The sequence below is a fragment of the Anomalospiza imberbis genome, chromosome 17 (assembly GCF_031753505.1).
Source record: "Anomalospiza imberbis isolate Cuckoo-Finch-1a 21T00152 chromosome 17, ASM3175350v1, whole genome shotgun sequence".
In the NCBI taxonomy this organism is placed as follows: Eukaryota; Metazoa; Chordata; class Aves; order Passeriformes; family Viduidae; genus Anomalospiza; species Anomalospiza imberbis.
In genome coordinates this window covers 12,695,268-12,713,386 of record NC_089697.1, presented here as the reverse complement: position 1 = coordinate 12,713,386, position 18,119 = coordinate 12,695,268, and the positions used below count along the sequence as shown (strand labels likewise).

The following is an 18,119-nucleotide window of genomic DNA, read 5'->3' as shown; positions in this document are numbered from 1 at the left end:
CAGGCAGCACAATGTGCTATTTTTAAACCTTTATTCCATTCATCAGTATCCACACACAAATAAAACTTCCCCCACTGCAGTGGTTATCTGTTGCCTCACAGCTGACTCTGATTCTTTAAGCAATGAGTTTCCCTTTCAATTCTGCCTTTGGGCAAGAAGAGCTTTGAAGAGTTATGAATCAACTGCATTTGGAGCTTCTGTCCTGTCTGGAGCACGTCTTGGGGCACACCTTCCCTTGTCTCCCTTGCCAGGCTTCCCTCGGAGCCTGGCCCCGTGCTGGGAAGTTGTTTTGCCACTGTTCAGCAACAAAAATTCCTTTTGCAATTAGTTCTTTTCTCCTTCCAACCAGAAGGGAAGTCCCCGAGAGGTTCTCATGTATACAAAGTGAAATTTTAGGGTTTAGAACAAAAACTAAAGCCCTGCTGGTTTTAGGTGGCTTCATTTCATCTTAATATTTAAGAACCTGAGGGACTGCATCCCAAACTAAATGATTCAGCACCTGAAGTTCTCTTAAGAGAGACCTTGGGGATCTTCCTGGTTCCTTTGGCTACACATGGGAGTGGTCTTGCCCTTTCCAGCCCCAAGGTCTCATCCCCAGACACAAATTGGTGCCACATTCCTGCTGTTGACTCCAGCAATTCTGCAGCCAAGAGGTGAGTCAGAGCAGCCCTGTGACCCTGCTAAAACCAAGCCTGCACAAAAAGGTTTTTGTCTGGATCAAAGTCCCAGGATCCCTGCTCACGAAAGGGGGTGAAGGACAAGGGCTCATAATCAGTCTGTGAACCACAAAGTTCCTTTTGTGGAGGTGCACCTTCCCTGTGGAGGTGCAATCTCCACAGGGATTTTATTGCAGGCGAGGAAACCACACCTGAAAAATTCCCCCAGCTGCCCTGTCCTTTGGGATTGGTGTGAGCAGCTCCCAGGGACCAGTTCTCTCCATTTCAGGAGAACTTGACTCCCAGTGACTCCCATTAACTGCTGCCCGTGGTGTCTAAATGAAAGCATCATCTATAAACAGATCAATAAATAAATCATCCTTGCAATTATGGGCTTGAATTCTTATTGCAGCTCTGTGGCTCCTTCTGTCCCCAAAAATCCTTTTTGATCTGCACACAAATAGGTATTTAACAGACAGGTAGGATGCACCACTCATTCTGGAACTAATAAATCTGATAAAATTATATTTCACTACCTTGCAAATATTTCCCTCAGCTTGCACTTCTTATCAGCCCTTCCAGGAACACTTAGAGGTGAACTTTGAAATATTAAATTTTTGTAGGAAAACCAAATGCCTGATCACTTACAGAGCCAGCTTCCCTTGGTATGTCTTGAATCACAGAATCAGAGATTAATTTAGGTTGGAAAAGGTCTCCATGGGTCCAACCTCTGCCCAATCTCCACCTTGTCACCTAAACCAGAGCACTGAGTGCCACCCCCAGTGGCAGTGGGAGCTCCCAATGAGAATGTCCAGGGTGTCCAACTACTTGAGAACTTTATGTCATTGACTGCATATAAAACATCTCCTGGTTTTTCTCCGTGTTTGTTTTATTTTAGTGGAGTGTGCTTTGAAGCTTTTCACTTGTGTTGACATACTGAATGTCACAAGGAGCAGCCTGCATTAAAGATTTTCCATCCCATTGCTCTTTCAACCACAGCCAGAAGGAAGACAGGATTCTTGCAGAGCACCAAAAACTGAACAGAGCAGAAGGTGGGGATGATCCCACTTGTTATCCTGTTATTCTGCCCAGAATCTTGCTCCCAAACTCCTCCTTGTTCTCCTTCTGCTCCCATTCCAGATGACCCAAGTTTGGGCCCCAGCTGGGGATTTCTCCCGTGCTCTGCGGTGGCGCAGACATTCAGCCCAGTCTGAGGGGTGTGTTTGGTGTCTGCAGGCTCTGGGCAGGGGTGGCCTTTGCCCATGGCTGAGCTGGCTCCTGGCTGACCCCTGAACAGATATCTGGGTACCTTTGCCCTGGAGGAAAATGGGACAGAGCCTGGTTCAGGTGTTGACCTCACCTGCAGAACTGCCCGTGGTTCCCGTTGGAGGAACTGAGATAACAAGAAGGGTTTTTTGAGGGAGCTTGGAAGCCTGGACAAGTGCAACCCATTCTGCCTGAAGCTCCTCAAACATTTCCTTCCATTATTTCCATTAAACCTGGAGAACCTTTTTCCTCCCTTCACCTTGAGCCAGCCCCATGCTGCTGGAATTCCACCTGCAGTGAGGCAAACAAGACCTGGAGCATTCCCTGCTCCCCTCCTATCTCCTGTTTTTCTGTGGAGCACAGTTCACCACAGCATGAATCAGATGAGACTCTGATTTCCATTCCACTTTCGGGACACCTGAGTTGATAGTGGAGGGTAAAGTGCCATGGACGTGCAGATTCCAATTTGGGGTAATTTTTGTACTCCTGGCTCCCCTTTATTGCCCTGCTGTTGTCCCTGCCAGCAGCTGACTGCAGTGCCTTCCCTTCTCCCTTTCCTTCCCACTGCCTGGAGTTCACCCAACACATGGGAAATTAGAGGCAAAGAGTTTGAACTTGTTGAGAGGGACATGCCCAGGAAAGCACAGGATCATTTTCCCTGATTATTAAATGCATTCCATTCCACACTTGTTTTGACATTGTCCCTCGGAGAAAAATATTTTGTTTTATGGAGAGGCTTGTTGTTGCTTTTCCTGTCAGGGATTATTGCTCCAGAAGTGTTCAGGTCCATCCAAACCCTACAATGTAAAGTTCTTTAAAATTCCTTCTGGATCCAAGTCCTACAGCTGAAGTTTAACTTGTTAGGCTGTTCCAAACCCTCAGAGATCACAGAACTGAGATAAAAACTGTGGACAAGAGTTGGAATTCTATGTAGTCTGTCCTCTGCTAGCAAGGAGTATGGGAATATAGGAGATAAAATCCCTGCAGGGATTGTAGGAGGCATTCATGAAGTTCTAGGTGAACAGACAGACAGGAAAGAAAAACTCTGGTTTTCACTCTCTTCAACTCTGATACTCAAAAATAGCCAATAATAAATATAAGTGAATAAGCACAATGCTCAGTTTCATAATATAATATTCACACTTCTCTCCAAGCCTTGCCTGAAAGGAGACATTAAAATAAATTTGAATGCAGCCACCCACACCTTGAGCTATCAATGCTCAGGTTCTCAGGGAATCCACACATTCACATAAGGGATCAATGAGCTGCTGCTAGCTCCAATCTCAATAAACCTCTTGTTTCAATTATCTGAAGCCAAAACCACCTTTTCCTGCTAAAGCTACAACTCTTCCCTGAATTTTCAAGAAATGCGCCACTAAGGACTGAAAACTGTCCAACTTTCTCCTTTTCTAAGTGATCATGCATTAAAAACCCACCCACCCCCGGGCAGTGCCATGGAATTAAAAATGAAGTTTCACATCTTTAAAATGAGGCGTGGGATGAATTTCCTGAACATTTGTCCTGAAATGAACTTCAGCTGGGAACAATTAATAGAATTAATTTTTTAGATTTTGGGTTATTTTACACCATTGATTGAAGTATCGACAGAGATGTGAATTCTGCCTCTGGCTGTTGAGCACAAAGGTCCTTGTCAGGCTGGAGGGGACGAACCTGAGCATTGTCTGTCACTGATGAGAGCAGGGAAAGGTCTCTAAATCCCTCTGCAGGGACTGGCTCAGAGCTGTGGCACATCAGCTTGTCAGGAACAGAGCACAGATCAAAAATTCCAGATTGCCAGGCCTGAAGACTGGCATTCTTATCCATAAAAAAGCATGGATTATTGGCTCCAGCTTTGCCTTTCCAATTCCAACACGCCCAGAGCCTGAACAGAATTCACTTCCTTTTGGACAGGTAAACCTCCCTCCCTTCCCTGTTGGGACAGGGCATGTGGAGGAGAATTAATTCCATTAAAGTTGTGATCCTGCTGCCTTGCTGCGAGGAGAGGCTGCAGGAAAGGATCACAGGGAAGTGGTGTTGAAATGGAAATTCTGAATGAGGGACTCGTTCCAAAGCAGCAAAGGGCTGCACTGGATTCATCCTGCTGGGCAAAAGGGCTCCCAGATATTTATTAATCTCAGGGCATCCTGCCGGGGTCCTGCTCCGGAAATACGAGGGAGAGGAGAGCTCTGCTGGTGTCTGAATGTGGAAGCCTGGCTTGGTCATTCATTATCTCTGCAGTTTGATAATTACCTGTTTCCTAAGTAAATTGCTTTGGACATTTACTCGGGGGTAGGAGATTAATGAAGTTCTCTGCAAACTTCAGACCTGAAAAGCTCCAAAGATTCCGGAACTCCATTTTCCAGGTCAGTGGCTGTTGGTCACCCAGCAGAGAGCACAGATTTGTACCTGAGCTCGCACAGAGTGGATCCAAACCTCCCTCACAGCAACACCCGTGTGGATCGTTGAGTCCACTACATTTAAATAGCAAAAATCCCCAGCGGTTCAGTAAATATCCACCTGGGATTTACTGCCCAGGAGCAATCGAGGGTTTCGAAACAGCTGCTAACGAAGCTGTCAAGGTCAGTTCAACGAGATAACAGCACTTCTCTCCGAAAGTTAAATCATCAGAACATTTGTGAGCAGTGAGAGATGCCTGGAGTTGAACTCTTTCTCTTAGCACTTGTTCCATACTGGCACAGCTCCACTGGCTCTAGTGCAGTAATATTAATTTATGATGCTGTCAGAAGAGGCTTTGTGTGGGTTTTTGTCCCGGGATTTTGGGTAGATTCCCCCCCACGGACCTGCACCTCAGCATGAGCTCCCTGGAGATTGATTTCCCATCCTCTTTGCTCCCAGTGTCACCCTCACCCTTCCAAGAATGGTGCTGAGGGACGGTACTTTTAAAATATGCATAATTTCTTTTGATTCTGCAAAAATTCCGGCTATTTTCATCTTTCCTCAGAACATTCTATGGATTTTATCTTGTCCTCATGGCAGAGAAATGTCCCAGTGTCCTCCCTGGGACCTCCATGCCGGGCAGAAACGTGTTCAGGCTGTGCCAACAATGCAGAAGCCTCTTTTGCAAAGCTGCAAAGGCTTTAAAATAAATAATGGAAGACTAATTCTAGAGAAAAAATAGAACTCTTTATTTTCTTAGAAAACTGCCTAGAAATATCCAGATAGTGCACAAATAGTTTTATACATTTTAAGGGGGTACATTTACATGTCTGAGCATAACAGGAGACCAAATGAATGAAAAACAAGGGACAGACCAACAAGTACTAAGAACTTGCATCATTTCAGCATGTAAAAAAATAAATTCAGGGTTATATATAGAAATAAAGCTGTACTTGAAACTGCAAAAGTGTAAAACCAGTGACCATAACAGCCAAAATCCAGTAATGCATGGAGGGCAGTGACAATTTGAACGTTTAGATATTGCAGTCTCCACGAGAAATAGACCCCCTGGAAGTGTTTAGGGTCCTCATTTCCTGTGGAATTGTTCTTGGAAGCATAATTTTATGTTCTCAGTCTCATGTAGCTATCCTGTTAGGATCATCATCATGCTGCAGAGGCAGAACCCATAGGATTCCAGTGGTTCCATTTCTTTTCATGCAATGAAAGACCACAAAGTTTTTACAGTGAAAGTGGGATAAAATGGGTTGTGCAGGAGCTGGAGGGATGGAAATCCACGGGGAAGAGCAGAGGGTGTGTCAGGCACAAGCTTGCAACTGCACAAAGCAAAGCAATAAATCCTGCCAGGTGCCTTTGTCCCTATTTCCCTCCTACCCAGGCAGTGAAGAATGCCAAGGAAATGTATTTCTTTCATTATCCCAATTTGCCAGCCCTGTTTTAGCCTTTTTCCAGCCTCCCAACTCCCTTCTCTGGTAATTTGAGAAGGACTGAGGCAGTTTCCTCTCCCACTCTGAGCTCCCAGGGCCAGTCCAGCCCTGACTGGTCCCAAACTGGAGGCAGCTCTCCCCAAACTGGGCTGTTCAACAACCCCCAGGGCTCCTCATCCTGCACAGTCCCTCAGCTGCACTAAACCCCTGGATTTCCACAGCTCTATGAAAGCACTTGGTATTTTTCTCTCCTTTTAAGCACATTTTTCCCCAGTGAAACAGGCTGGGAGCTTTTCCTGGTGCTATTCCTGGCTCAGCAGTTGTTCAAGGGATGTGGTGCAGTTCTTCCCTGGGTGCTCCAGAGTGCTGACTCCCACAGCTGATGTCTCTCTTTCAAGAGGAGGCAGCAGCAGGGCTGTCCTTTATTTTTTGCAGCCTGTATTGAGCAAAAAAGAATCTTTATAATGATTATGTCAAAGCAAACAGCACTGAACAAACTTCAGTTAAAGGAGTGAATATTCAGATTATACTGGGAGATATTTTTTCCTGTGAGGTTAGCTGGCAAAAAAAAAAAAATCTTCCCCAGAATTGAAATGTCCTTGATTTCTAATTGGAGGATTTAATTCTAGATCAGAGACTTGTTTTCTCCATTCAGGTTGTTGCACAAATAAATTATTTTGTTAGCTCCTTTGTATAAACTTGTGAGAGAGAAAATTTTACATTCAAAATATTTAAGTTGCAACACTGCATAACTATTTACAAGTAGATTTTTCTCTGTCCTTCTGCCTCAAATGAAGTTTTGTTATCTAAACTCTGCAGTGAGCAGTTGCTTCACTAAGGCATCTTCTATTTAATCTGCAAATTGATGCTCCAAATCAAATGGCTTTTTCCAGGAAATAGCTTCTGGGAATGCAGTGGAGAAGTTCTAACAAAACCCTGGCTGTTATTTCCTGCAGCAGAGGGTAGATGTAGATTTCCCCCTTTTTGAGCTGTGTCACACACAGAAAATGTGGCTATAAAATCAACTCCAGAGCCACGAGCCGTGCGAAACGCCGGATATTCCCTGCGAAAACACTGAGGTGGGACAGCGCTAATTTGTTAAAATAAAGACTCGGGATGGCTCTGGCCCTGCGAGAACGAACAGCAGACGGACACCGGTTGTTTAGGCTCCCATTGGCACAGAAATGCCCACCCAGGTCCCAGGAGGGGCTGCAGGGTGCAGAGGGCCCCGTGCACAAACCTGCTCGCGGGTGGAAGGCGATGGGCAGCGCGCGGCTGGGGACGAGGATTCCCGAGTGCAGCGTCTCCACCGGCGCCTGGTCCGTGGCCACGAGCCGGTACTTACGGATCAGCTGCAACGAGACATCCCATCGGCGTGCTGGGCTCTGCTCAGCTGGACGACCAAACCCCCCCAGATTCCCTCTTTGGGGTGCTTACCCAGCAGAGGGCCAGGTGCAGCTGCAGCTCGGCCACGCGGCGCCCCACGCACATCCTCCTGCCGATGCCGAAGGGGACGTGGGAGAAGGGATGGATGGAGCCCTTGTGCAGCCAGCGCTCGGGCCTGAACTCAGCCCAGCCCCTGAAATAGTCCTCGCTGCAGCCCAGGGCATGGCTGTTGATCATCAGCACCGTCTGCAGCAAAGCAGGACAGAAAACCAAGTCACAAACCCAGCCCGAGCTCCCCAGGGAATCGGCTCTGCGATGGAAAATCGCAGCACACGTCACAGAGACATAATACTGGCTTTTGGCAAGTATTAAAAGGGATTTTATAGGTGTGATCCCAATGTGACTTTATTATAGAGTTTTTATTTCTGTTGTTAATTAAGCTTAGGCATAGTAGAGAAATAGCTGATATAAGTGTGCTTGTGTTAAATACCTACTTAGATAACATCCAATGAGCACATGAAGAAGACACACAGATATACCAACTATCAACTCTCTCATCTGAAAACAGTGTCAAAAAACCCCAAATGTAAAAAAATAAGTGATAAAAATAGGCTAAAAACCACAACCAAATAATGTGCATGCTCTAAAAAAGTAAAATCAGAGCCCTACTAAACAGTTCTTGAAATATGTAAACTAGTTTAAAGAAAAGGTTTACTATGCATGGTTGTTTATGAATATGTAACAAGCTAATGTAATAGAAATAGAATATAAAAAGTGTTTCCAAAATGACAAATGTACTCTTAGCTAAGTACCAAGATACACCCAACCATAACAACCTTTGCTCTATAGTCCTTGTCCCCTCTTGTCCTTTATTAAACTTTTAAAATTTTCACAAGAAAGTGAATGCGTTTTTCACAGCACAGCAGCTTCCTCAGGACAGGTCATGGAATTCCCAAAAAATCAATTGGAACGGAGAAAAGGTTGTGGTTTCCTCAGAGAATCATGGGAAAATTGGGGGAAAAAAAAGTTGGAATAGCACATCAGAATTATTTCAGGCAAATATTTCTGTCTAAGTCCAACTGCAGGGCAGGCAGGTGTGGGTTTGAGTTTATGGGAATCCTTGGGGTGAATCCCTCATTCCTTGTCCTGGGGCTGGTACTTTGGCAAAGCCAGTTAACTGAAATATGAGCAACTTCTGTGGTTTAGAGGGCAATTAATAAATGGAAAAACATCCCAATAAACGGAATTAATTGCCTTACCCCTTTGGGCAGCATGTAATTTCCCAGAACCATTTCTGTGTCGATGGTGCGGGTGGTGAAAGGCACTGATGGGGTTAATCTGCAGGGGAAAGAGAACAATGGGTTAAATTCCCAGCAATTTTCCTTCTTTTATCTCTCCTATTTCCCCTCAAACAGCAAGATGAGCAAAATTCCACGTGCTGGAAAATTCTTCGTCCCTGGTTCGAAGAAGCTGGTAAAACACTCGGCGACAGCTTGGCAGGTGGTTTGGGGATTTTACCTCATGGATTCTTTCAGACAGGCTTTTAGGTAGGGCATATTCCTCAGGCTCTCAGCACTCGGGCTCTCCTGAGCAGCCAAAACTCTCTGGATTTCCTGGAAAAGCTTCTGCTGGACGTGTGGATTGCGGGAAAGGTTGTACAGAGCCCACAGCAAACTGTTGGCTGTCTGGAACAAAGCAAAAAGAAAGGTGAAGCTCTCCTTTTTTTGGAGGCACAGAAGGAAGAATTTGCCCAAAGTTCAAAGCAACGCTTCTGGCTGGGCACAGCTTTATGGAATTTTGACAGCCTGAGGGATTATGAGCGGTCCCAGTTGTCCGGCAGAATTAAAAATCCAGGGATTTCAGGTAAAAATCCAGGGATTTCAGGTAAAAATCCATTTACACTTGGGCCACTGAGGCTTACTTCCAGGTGAGCTGGTGGTCAGGTTGTGGAAGGAAGGGGGGAACTGGGATGACTTGAAACCCTTGGAAAATCAGCTTTACCATCTCCATGCTGGTGATCTGCACCTAAGGAGGGAACTAGGGGAATTTAAACCCTTGAAAAATCAGCTTTGCCACCTCCACCTTGATGATAAGCAGCTAAGGAGGGAACTGGGGGGAATTTAAACCCTTGGAAAATCATCTTTACCATCTCCACCCCAGCAATCTGCAGCTAAGGAGGGAAGTGGGGGAATTTAAACCCTTGGAAAATCATCTTTACCATCTCCACCCCAGCAATCTGCAGCTAAGGAGGGAAGTGGGGGAATTTAAACCATAAGGAGGGAACTGGGGGGAATTTGAACCCTTAGAAAATAATCTTTACCGTCTCCACCCTGGTGATCTGCAGCCAAGGAGGGAATTGGGGATTGGGGGGATTTGAACCCTTGGAAAATCAGCTTTACCATCTCCAACCCATGATCTGCAGCTAAGGAGGGAACTGGGGGGAATTTGAACCCTTGAAAAATCAGCTTTGCTATCTCCAACCCATGATCTGCAGCTAAGGAGGGAACTGGGGGTAATTTGAACACTAAGGAAGGACTGGGGGGAATTTGACCCCTTGGAAAATCATCTTTACCATCTCCACCACAGCAATCTGCAGCTAAGGAGGGAACTGGGGGGAATTTAAACCCTTGGAAATTCATCTTTACCGTCTCCACGCCGGCGATCTGCAGCTCAGCGATGGCAGCGTAGAGCTCCTTCCTGGACAGGTGTCCCCCCGAGTAGATGTCACACAGAAAATCCCCCTGCGGGTTGGCCGAGTGCTTCTGCAGCCGGCTGTCGATGGAGTGCTTGGCTGAGGAGGGCAGGATTGATGGAAAAAGGCTCAAAATCCCACAGAAATACCAGCAACCCCGCGTTTCTCACACAGGGTTTTAAAGCTGTGCTCTGTTTTCAAGCAGTGGGTAAATAATGAGTGTATTTATGGTGAATAAAGAATGATGTTTTCACTTTTCAAACAATAAACTCAACCCCAAAAATCACTTTTCAGCAGAGGAGCTCTTAGGACTTCTACTCTCTTAAATCAGGGGAGGAAATCAGTGACACGTTGAGGGAAATATTCAGCAAACAGAAACACGAGTGTGTAAAATTCATTACCAAGGGGAGCAAGGTGCTAAAAAATCAAAGGGATTTAGCACCCAGAACCCCCGAGGGGAAATGTAAACCTTGGATTTAGCAGGGGAAGGCACACAGAGATGCCAAATTTTGACATGCTGGGGTTTTTTAAGTAAAAAGAAACAGGTTTTGCTCGTGAGTATCCCAGCTGTTAAAAGCAGTTCCTGTAAGGAATTATTCATTTTAAGTGAAGGCGTCAAACTGGTTTTTCTGAGCAAAACTGGTTTAAAGAGTCTTTCCTAAAGCCCATAAACTAAGAAGCAATAAAATAAGTGAGTGTGTGGCTGGCAGGATAAAAAGCCTTGAGACTCAAATACCCAAGGGAAATATGTCAGTGTTACAACCTTCCAAAAGCTTTCTCAACCTTTAGTTATGCCTCTCACTGTTTAAATAAATGAAATTTCAAAATATTAAATGTGCAAATTTAACTTCACATCTGGAGTTTGAGTAATTTTTAAACTTGGAAGGCCAACTCATTTTAAATAGTCAAAAATGTTGCAAAAAGCCAAACTGCACCTTATTATTTAAATTACTTCTGGGTTTAAGATTTGCAGGTTGCTCAATAAAGCTATAATTTTTTTTTCTTTTTAGCAAACAGGTTTTTGCTGCATGCACAATTCTTGTTTCTCAAAACTTCTTCAAGGGAAGTCCCTTTTCAATTACACCGTTGCCTTTAAAGAGATTATACAGTTTTAATTTCCTTTTAGGAGAGATTAAAGTGGTGCCATGACACTGCTGGCTCCCAGAATTCTGAGATTTCCCTGGGAATTGGATATTGCCCCACAGCCTGGCTGTTAGTCACTAAAAGCTGCTCCCACATGGGAATAAATCCATGTTTAGGTACAGCAAATGCGTTTTAATCCATGCTGAAGGTGGGGATTAACAGCAGCAAGTATGAAAAAATCATTTCCAGCAAGGAGAAGACAGAGGTAGAGGGAAAGGAGATAAATTGGGGTTAAATAATGACCTGTTTTAAATATATCATCCCATGCTTTGGTGTGAGCTTGCCAGACTTTGGTGTTGAGCCCCTTGTGCAGCTCCACGGGGGTCACCATCATCATCCCGAAAGTGGCCATCATCTGTGGGGGGGAAAGCTCTCTTTAATCTCTTTGAATCCATCCCCTTGCCATCCCTGAACAATAAGACAAGGCTGGGAAGTGGAGGGAAATTTTCAGGAAGGCAGAATTCTGGTGGATTTTCCATCCTGGACAGAGAGGATGGGTCTCAGTCTACTTAGGGCATATCCAGGTAAAAATTAGGGGCAGCCAGGAGCTTCCTCAGCAGGGAGTGCATCCTGTTGATTTTAGGCACCTGTTGAGAGCAGGACAAGGTATTTTTTGGCAGTGCCTCTCTCTCCCTTGACAACAGATGGGCTAAAAACCGAGGCAGGGCTGGCTGCCTGTGTTTGGTGACTGAAATGAGGCAGGTTTGGCCCCCAGAGCCCAAAGGCTCGGCAGCTCTGACCCCAAACCCCGGGGATCTGCATGACCCCAGAGCAAGGCACAGCACCACAGAGAGGAGCAGAGCCACCAGCCAGGCTGACAATTGTCCTGCCAGGCTTGCCCTGATGGCCACTCAGCATTCTCCCTGCCACACTGACGGTGCAGACAGGTAAAAGCTGTTATAAACAAAGATCTTAGAAAACATGGATTAGCTTAGCTACTTCAGCTAAGCTAGCAATGGATTGCAAGTTCCCATGTGAGAACAGCTTGAGAAAGGAAAGTTCATTAACACAACAATTAACTGTTCGGGAGGAGAGAAACAAGTGCACCTGTAATGACCAGGGATCTGCCTCATGAGAATCAGGGAAGAAAACATGTAAACAATTCAAGAATGGAGAGATTCGATGGACAAGTAAAATACCTTTTACTAAGCAATAGAGTAATTGGCAAGAAAGCTATTAGCCAATTAAAGCTGCACACGAGGTCTGTGAAAACTGTATAAAATGTGAATAAAAAGAGGCTTTTCCTGCATGGAGAAACTGAGTCCTGTGTGCTTTATTACAACAGACTGAGGCATTGCATAAAGGAGGCAGAAGTTCAGGATTAGCTGGGCACCTTCTGGGTACAGAAGCCTGAGCTGCTTTTTCCAGCTGACTCCTTTAAACTGCTGCCTCTCATTAACAGCAGGGGTAAAAAAATCACCACAGCCCCAGGAGAGACCCTTCCCTACCGTTTTTACAGCCTTGATGAAGTTCAGGCTTTCTTCTTCTACATCCTGCTGCAGGAGGCCAAACCTCTTTCCATACAGCACCAGACAGATACCTGTTGTTGGGCAATATTATAATTAAATTTATAAACAAAAGGGTGTGTGGGATGCATCATTTATCATCAAGGAATGGCTTGGGTGAGCCTTCTGAAAGTGTTCCTTGATACAGGCCTGTCAGAGCAGCGCCTGTAAAACACCTCCTGCTTGTTTGCCTCGGCCCCAGCGAGGGCTTCCAGCTTTGGGACCCTTGCAGCAACATTTCTGCACCAATTAGGAGTGCCACTGATGCCCTCACCAGCAGCAGAACTGCCCATTTGGCTCATATTTGGTGACTTCACTGAGGAAAATCGAGTGGCAGGAGAGCAGGGCTCGAGGAGCCATCTCCCACAGCATTCCCCACTCCTTCCCACAGCCACAAACCACTGGCAGCATCCCCCTCTCCACCTTTTCCACTTGTCTTTATTTCCCCTGTTTCTTTTCAAACTGTCACTTCCTATTTCTCCCTTTCCAAAAGCAGCCATCACCACTGACAGTGGAAAAAAAACCCAACACATTGAGGAGCTCAGCCCAGAGGAGCCAGGCAAGGGCAGGGCTGGTTCAGTCACTACACCCAACCTTCCCTTTTTTTGGGGAATCACTGAGCCACTTTCTGCCCTGTGTCATTCCTGGCACATTCCTCAGCGTGCTCTGAGAGGTTTCTAAGGATGAGGCTCTGTCTTGGTAACTCATTCCAGCCCTTCTCAATCCCAGTGTAAACATTGGAAATGGGATTTTCCAATCTTTGCCTACAGCCAACACTGTTATTGGAATATTTCATTGATCCTGCTGATAATTAACAAATATCAGATGGACAAAAAAGGCTGTGTGTTATCTGATCCCACTCTAGATAAATGAACCATAACCCCCCCCACCAATTTTTTGCTTTATAAACAATTGGAATGTTTGAATTTTTATAAACCACACAGATAGCTAAGCAGAAATTTATATTTGTGCTGATGAATTTTGCACTGACAGTCCCTGGCCGTTCTGCAACTCTCTTTCCATGATTTTATAGCTGAGAGTTTGGAAATAATCTGCCAACACATTCATCCCTGATCACATCTTCACTGCAATGCCCTGGCAGGTGCACCACGCTCAGGCAAAACCCGACTCACTTTCAAAAGACCATTTGTTGAATTCTGAATAGACATCCTCCATCTGTCCATTGTGGTCACAAATTTCATCTATTCTGTACATAAAGTCCTCCAGGACCTAAATGGTGGAGAGAAGAGAGAGAAAAGAATGGGATAAAATGACATCAACTAATAAAAATCTGGTGTAATTCAGTATTTCAACAGCCTTTTAAGCAGATAACAATCTTGCATGAAAGGAATCCTTTTGTTCCCTGTTCTTTGAGCACGATTCAACTTCCCCCTGTGTGAACAAATGTTCGGATTTGCCACGGCTCTGTGTGCTTCGATGAACTGTGCTTCCCTCACAGGGATGCAATCCTTCACTCCGGGACAGCTGGGGTTTCACAACTGAGGATTAAGGTGTTTATCACAGATGCTCCTCAAGCTCCCTCAGGAGCACAGAGGTTAAGGACAGAGGTGATCCCTGAGGGGAGGAGCAGAAGAATGAAGGGGTAAAGGCAAAAACTACTGAATTCAGGAAAAGCAGGGAAAAGCTCTTTGCAGGAGCCTGTATCCTTGGGGAATAATACTATTTTTCTGTGGAGACACTCTCAGCTCCAGGTTTCGGTGCTGTCTCAGACCCTGGCAATCAGTTTGTACTCGTTATTCTGAGTGTTCTGAGTCTGAACTCGCGGTTTATCACTGTGGAGTAGATAAAGCTGTCCAGATAAACCTGATCTGCTTTAACTCCCCAGGCTTCCAGGGGAGCGGGAGAGAGAAAGGATTTCTCAGAGCACGGTACCTCATTGATCGTTGCGTCCAGTTTCACAACTTCCCGGGGCTTCATTAATTTCTTCTGAAAGGCACTTCTTACCCTCTGCCAGTCCTTTCCCTCCCTGGATGAAACAGCGACAGCGAGGTTGGAGAGCGAAAAGCTCCAAGAAGGAGGAAACCAGACAAACCCCAAACCCGCAGCGTGTGCGCTACTGATGCTCCATCGCACCGACGGCACAGCCGGGGGATCCTCGGGGCGGGGACGAGCCCCAGCCGCCCTCGGGGCCGCGGCCCGGGACCCCGCTCCCCGTGGAGCCGGGCTGGGGGCGGCCGCGGTCCGCAGCATCCCCCGGGCAGCGGAACCCCCTCCGGGCACCTCCCCGGGATGCTGCGGGTACCACTCACAGGATGAGCAGCCCGTAGGCCTCGTCGCGATAGTCGCGATAGGCTTTCCAGGGCTTGATCTCGAGGCGCTGGGGGCAGGCGCTCTCGCGGCGGTACAGAGCCTCCAGCAGGCAGGGCGCCGCGATGTGCACCGAGTCGAAGGCGCCCAGCTTCATGCGGAAAATCTTCCCGAACCTGCGGTGGTACTGAGCCTGGGGAGCAGCGAAACACCCGCCGTGAGTGCGGGGCGCTCCCCGGCGCGGCATCCGCATCGCATCGCATCCCATCCTCATCCCCATCCCCATCCCATCCCCGCCGCCTCACCAGGGTCTCGTGCTGCCTCTTGAGCCCCCCTTTCCAGAGCACGTCGGGCAGGCTGCCCATCAGGGGCCAGCTGGGCGGCCCGGGCAGCGTCTCCGCCGGCCGCAGCGCGCTCAGCGAGGACGCGGCGCGGCCGCAGGTGCGGCCGGGCAGCCGGCGGCGGAGGAGGAGGAGGAGGATGCTGCAGCCGCCCATGGCCGCGGTGCCGGCCCCCGGCCGCGCATAGGTGCATTTATAGCAGCCCGAGGTGCTGGACTTTCATCCGCGCCAATGGGAGCCCTGGGTGGGGTGAGGTGGGGCGGCTGCCCCGGCCCTGCCCGAGGAGCCCGCGGGGCAGGCGGGTCATGAAAGGGTTCAGGCGAGGCAGGGAAGGCACCGCGCCAGCGCCTCCGCCCGCTGGGAACGCGGGGATGCGCGGGTCGGACCCGCTGGGATCCGGGAATGCGGGGGTCGGACCCGCTGGGATCCGGGAATGCGGGGGTCGGACCCGCTGGGATCCGGAGATGCGCGGCTCGGACCCTCTGGGATCCGGAGATGCGCGGCTCGGACCCGCTGGGATCCGGGGATGCGCGGGTCGGACCCGCTGGGATCCGGGGATGCGGGGGTCGGACCCGCTGGGATCCGGGAATGCGGGGGTCGGACCCGCTGGGATCCGGGGATGCGGGGGTCGGACCCTCTGGGATCCGGGGATGCGGGGGTCGGACCCGCTGGGATCCGGGAATGCGGGGGTCGGACCCGCTGGGATCCGGGGATGCGCGGCTCGGACCCTCTGGGATCCGGAGATGCGCGGCTCGGACCCGCTGGGATCCGGAGATCGGAACCCCTGTGATCCGGGGATGCGGGGGTCGGAACCCCTGGGATCCGGGGATGCGGGGGTCGGACCCGCTGGGATCCGGGAATGCGCGGGTCGGAACCCCGGGGATGCGGGGGTCGGACCCGCTGGGATCCGGGGATGCGGGGGTCGGTCCCCGGGAGGAGGGGACGCCACGGTGGCCACGCCGCAGGCAGCGGCTCCGCTCCTTGCCTGGTGTTCGTGCGAGCGGACTCGTAGCTCTTTCTCTCTCTCTTTTTTTTTTTTTTTTTTTTTTTTTTTTTTTTTTTTTAATCTTAATATGTGTTTTTGTCCGAGCACCCGCATGAGCGCGGGGTGCTGTGGTGGCAGTGTTCATCCTGCAGAGCGCAGGTGGCAGAGTAGTTCTGTTTTCCCGCAGCATTTGCCCTTTAAAAAGACGGAATAAGAAAGCGCAGGGAGCTGAGGAACAAGAAGTTGTGGGGTGTGAACTGCCCTTACAGTCTCTGGTTGAGTTACCAGAAAAGATCATGTGGCCAGCATAGGGGAAGGCAAAATTCCCTTCACTGTGAGTGTTAGCCATTAAATCCTGACAAAAATGAGTGAATCTCAGTCTTTTAATTGGAAACTGCACAGAAATGCTTGAAAAGTAAGAAGAGGTAAAGTAGGGGGAAGGGGGAAAGGGGCAGGGGAAGGAGGAGAGGAGAGGAGAGGAGAGGAGAGGAGAGGAGAGGAGAGGAGAGGAGAGGAGAGGAGAGGAGAGGAGAGGAGAGGAGAGAAGAGAAGAGAAGAGAAGAGAAGAGAAGAGAAGAGAAGAGAAGAGAAGAGAAGAGAAGAGAAGAGGAGAGGAGAGGAGAGGAGAGGAGAGGAGAGGAGAGGAGAGGAGAGGAGAGGAGAGGAGAGGAGAGGAGAGGAGAGGAGAGGAGAGGAGAGGAGAGGAGAGGAGAGGAGAGAAGAGAAGAGAAGAGAAGAGAAGAGAAGAGAAGAGAAGAGAAGAGAAGAGAAGAGAAGAGAAGAGAAGAGAAGAGAAGAGAAGAGAAGAGAAGAGAAGTTGGATCTTGCTGCAAGTCAGAGCTACCTGTAATCCAGAGGATTTCCAGGAAAGACAGCTTGGCTGCAATGGGGATTTGATTTTCTTGCACCCCACACCACCTTTTCTCTTCTTTCCCAAGTGCCTTTTGTGACTCAGCTCTAATCCCCTTCATGTGAGGGTTTGACAGAAGCAGTGTGCAGACGCTCTGGGTGTGTTGGACAGAGCATGATCAGAAGATGGATTTAACACATAGAGGCACATGTCTCAAACTCAGATTAATAACAACAAGAAGACCAAGACAGCAGTGATCAGCAGAGAGAAAACGTACAAAAGAAAAGAAAATGCACACTGCAGAATTTTTCTGGGAGTTCTGTACATCCTTCCCAAGTGATTTTCTGCCTTCTCAGGCAGCCTTTAAGTTAAAGTCGGTTCAAAGGTTTGTATTTTTTTTTGGGGGGGGGAACACCACAAGCTGACATTCTGTGATTTGTTTGCTTTGAAGCAGTGCTACTGAAACACATCTCCCTGTCCTTGTAGGCAGCTCAGGCTCCATTCAATGATGAGTTCTGAGAAGCCAGACAAGAAGAGGCAATTTGTGCACTCTGCCTATTTAAAGAATGAGAATGAACTCATTTGAAGGGTCACAGCTTCGTGCCTGTGAAACGATGTCTCTGAAGAGTTTGGAACAGGCAAGTCAAGACTAAACTGGGCACAGGTCAATTTTTCCATGTTCTTCACAGCTACGGGGAGGAAACCACCCTGTTAATGTGAAATCCTCTCTCTCTGAAGCTCTTTTTAAATGACAGAATGGAAAAGGTTGTGTTTAACTCCCGTGGCCGGGAGTAAGTTCCTGGCAGGGAAGTTGGAGTGCTGGGAGCTGGGACAGAAAATGATTCCTCAGTTCCTGCTCAAGTGCAAGTCCAAGGGTGTTTGCAGCCTCCCCTTCTTCCCTCCTTTTTAAGAGATCTCAAACCCAAGCTTTAATTTTCATCTGTGACCTTTAGAACATATCAAGGGTCATCTTGATGCCTCAGGTTGTAGCTTTTCTATTTTTCAGGTTCTGTGCTGCTTTAGTGTGCAGTTCTGAGCTTCACATCAGGGGATGGTGAGCTCTCTGCACAGAGCAGGGAGACAAAACAATTCCTGCTCCAGCTGGGGACCAAGGACAAATGATCCAAATCTCAGCCCAAGAGCACAAACAACGTGGGCTGGAGAGAGAAAAACAAGCAGGATGGG

At 47.9% G+C, this 18,119-nt stretch overlaps 1 protein-coding gene across 2 annotated transcripts; it reads right to left on the bottom strand.

Moving 5' to 3' along the window:
* Positions 1-5,227: 5,227 nt before the first annotated feature.
* Positions 5,228-15,461, bottom strand: CYP24A1 (cytochrome P450 family 24 subfamily A member 1). 2 transcript variants are annotated; one of them, XM_068208043.1, is made up of 12 exons: positions 15,064-15,461; positions 14,761-14,951; positions 14,384-14,477; positions 13,624-13,720; positions 12,434-12,525; positions 11,229-11,340; positions 9,796-9,941; positions 8,669-8,835; positions 8,410-8,488; positions 7,202-7,396; positions 7,005-7,116; positions 5,228-6,200 (listed from the first exon to the last, which is right to left on the bottom strand). In XM_068208043.1, the coding sequence occupies exons 1-12, from the start codon at positions 15,253-15,255 to the stop codon at positions 6,187-6,189; spliced, it is 1,491 nt and encodes a 496-aa protein (XP_068064144.1). In that variant the 5' UTR covers positions 15,256-15,461; the 3' UTR covers positions 5,228-6,186. The 2 variants fall into 2 exon arrangements, with proteins under 2 accessions (XP_068064144.1, XP_068064145.1); XM_068208044.1 differs by lacking the exon at positions 7,005-7,116.
* Positions 15,462-18,119: the final 2,658 nt, after the last annotated feature.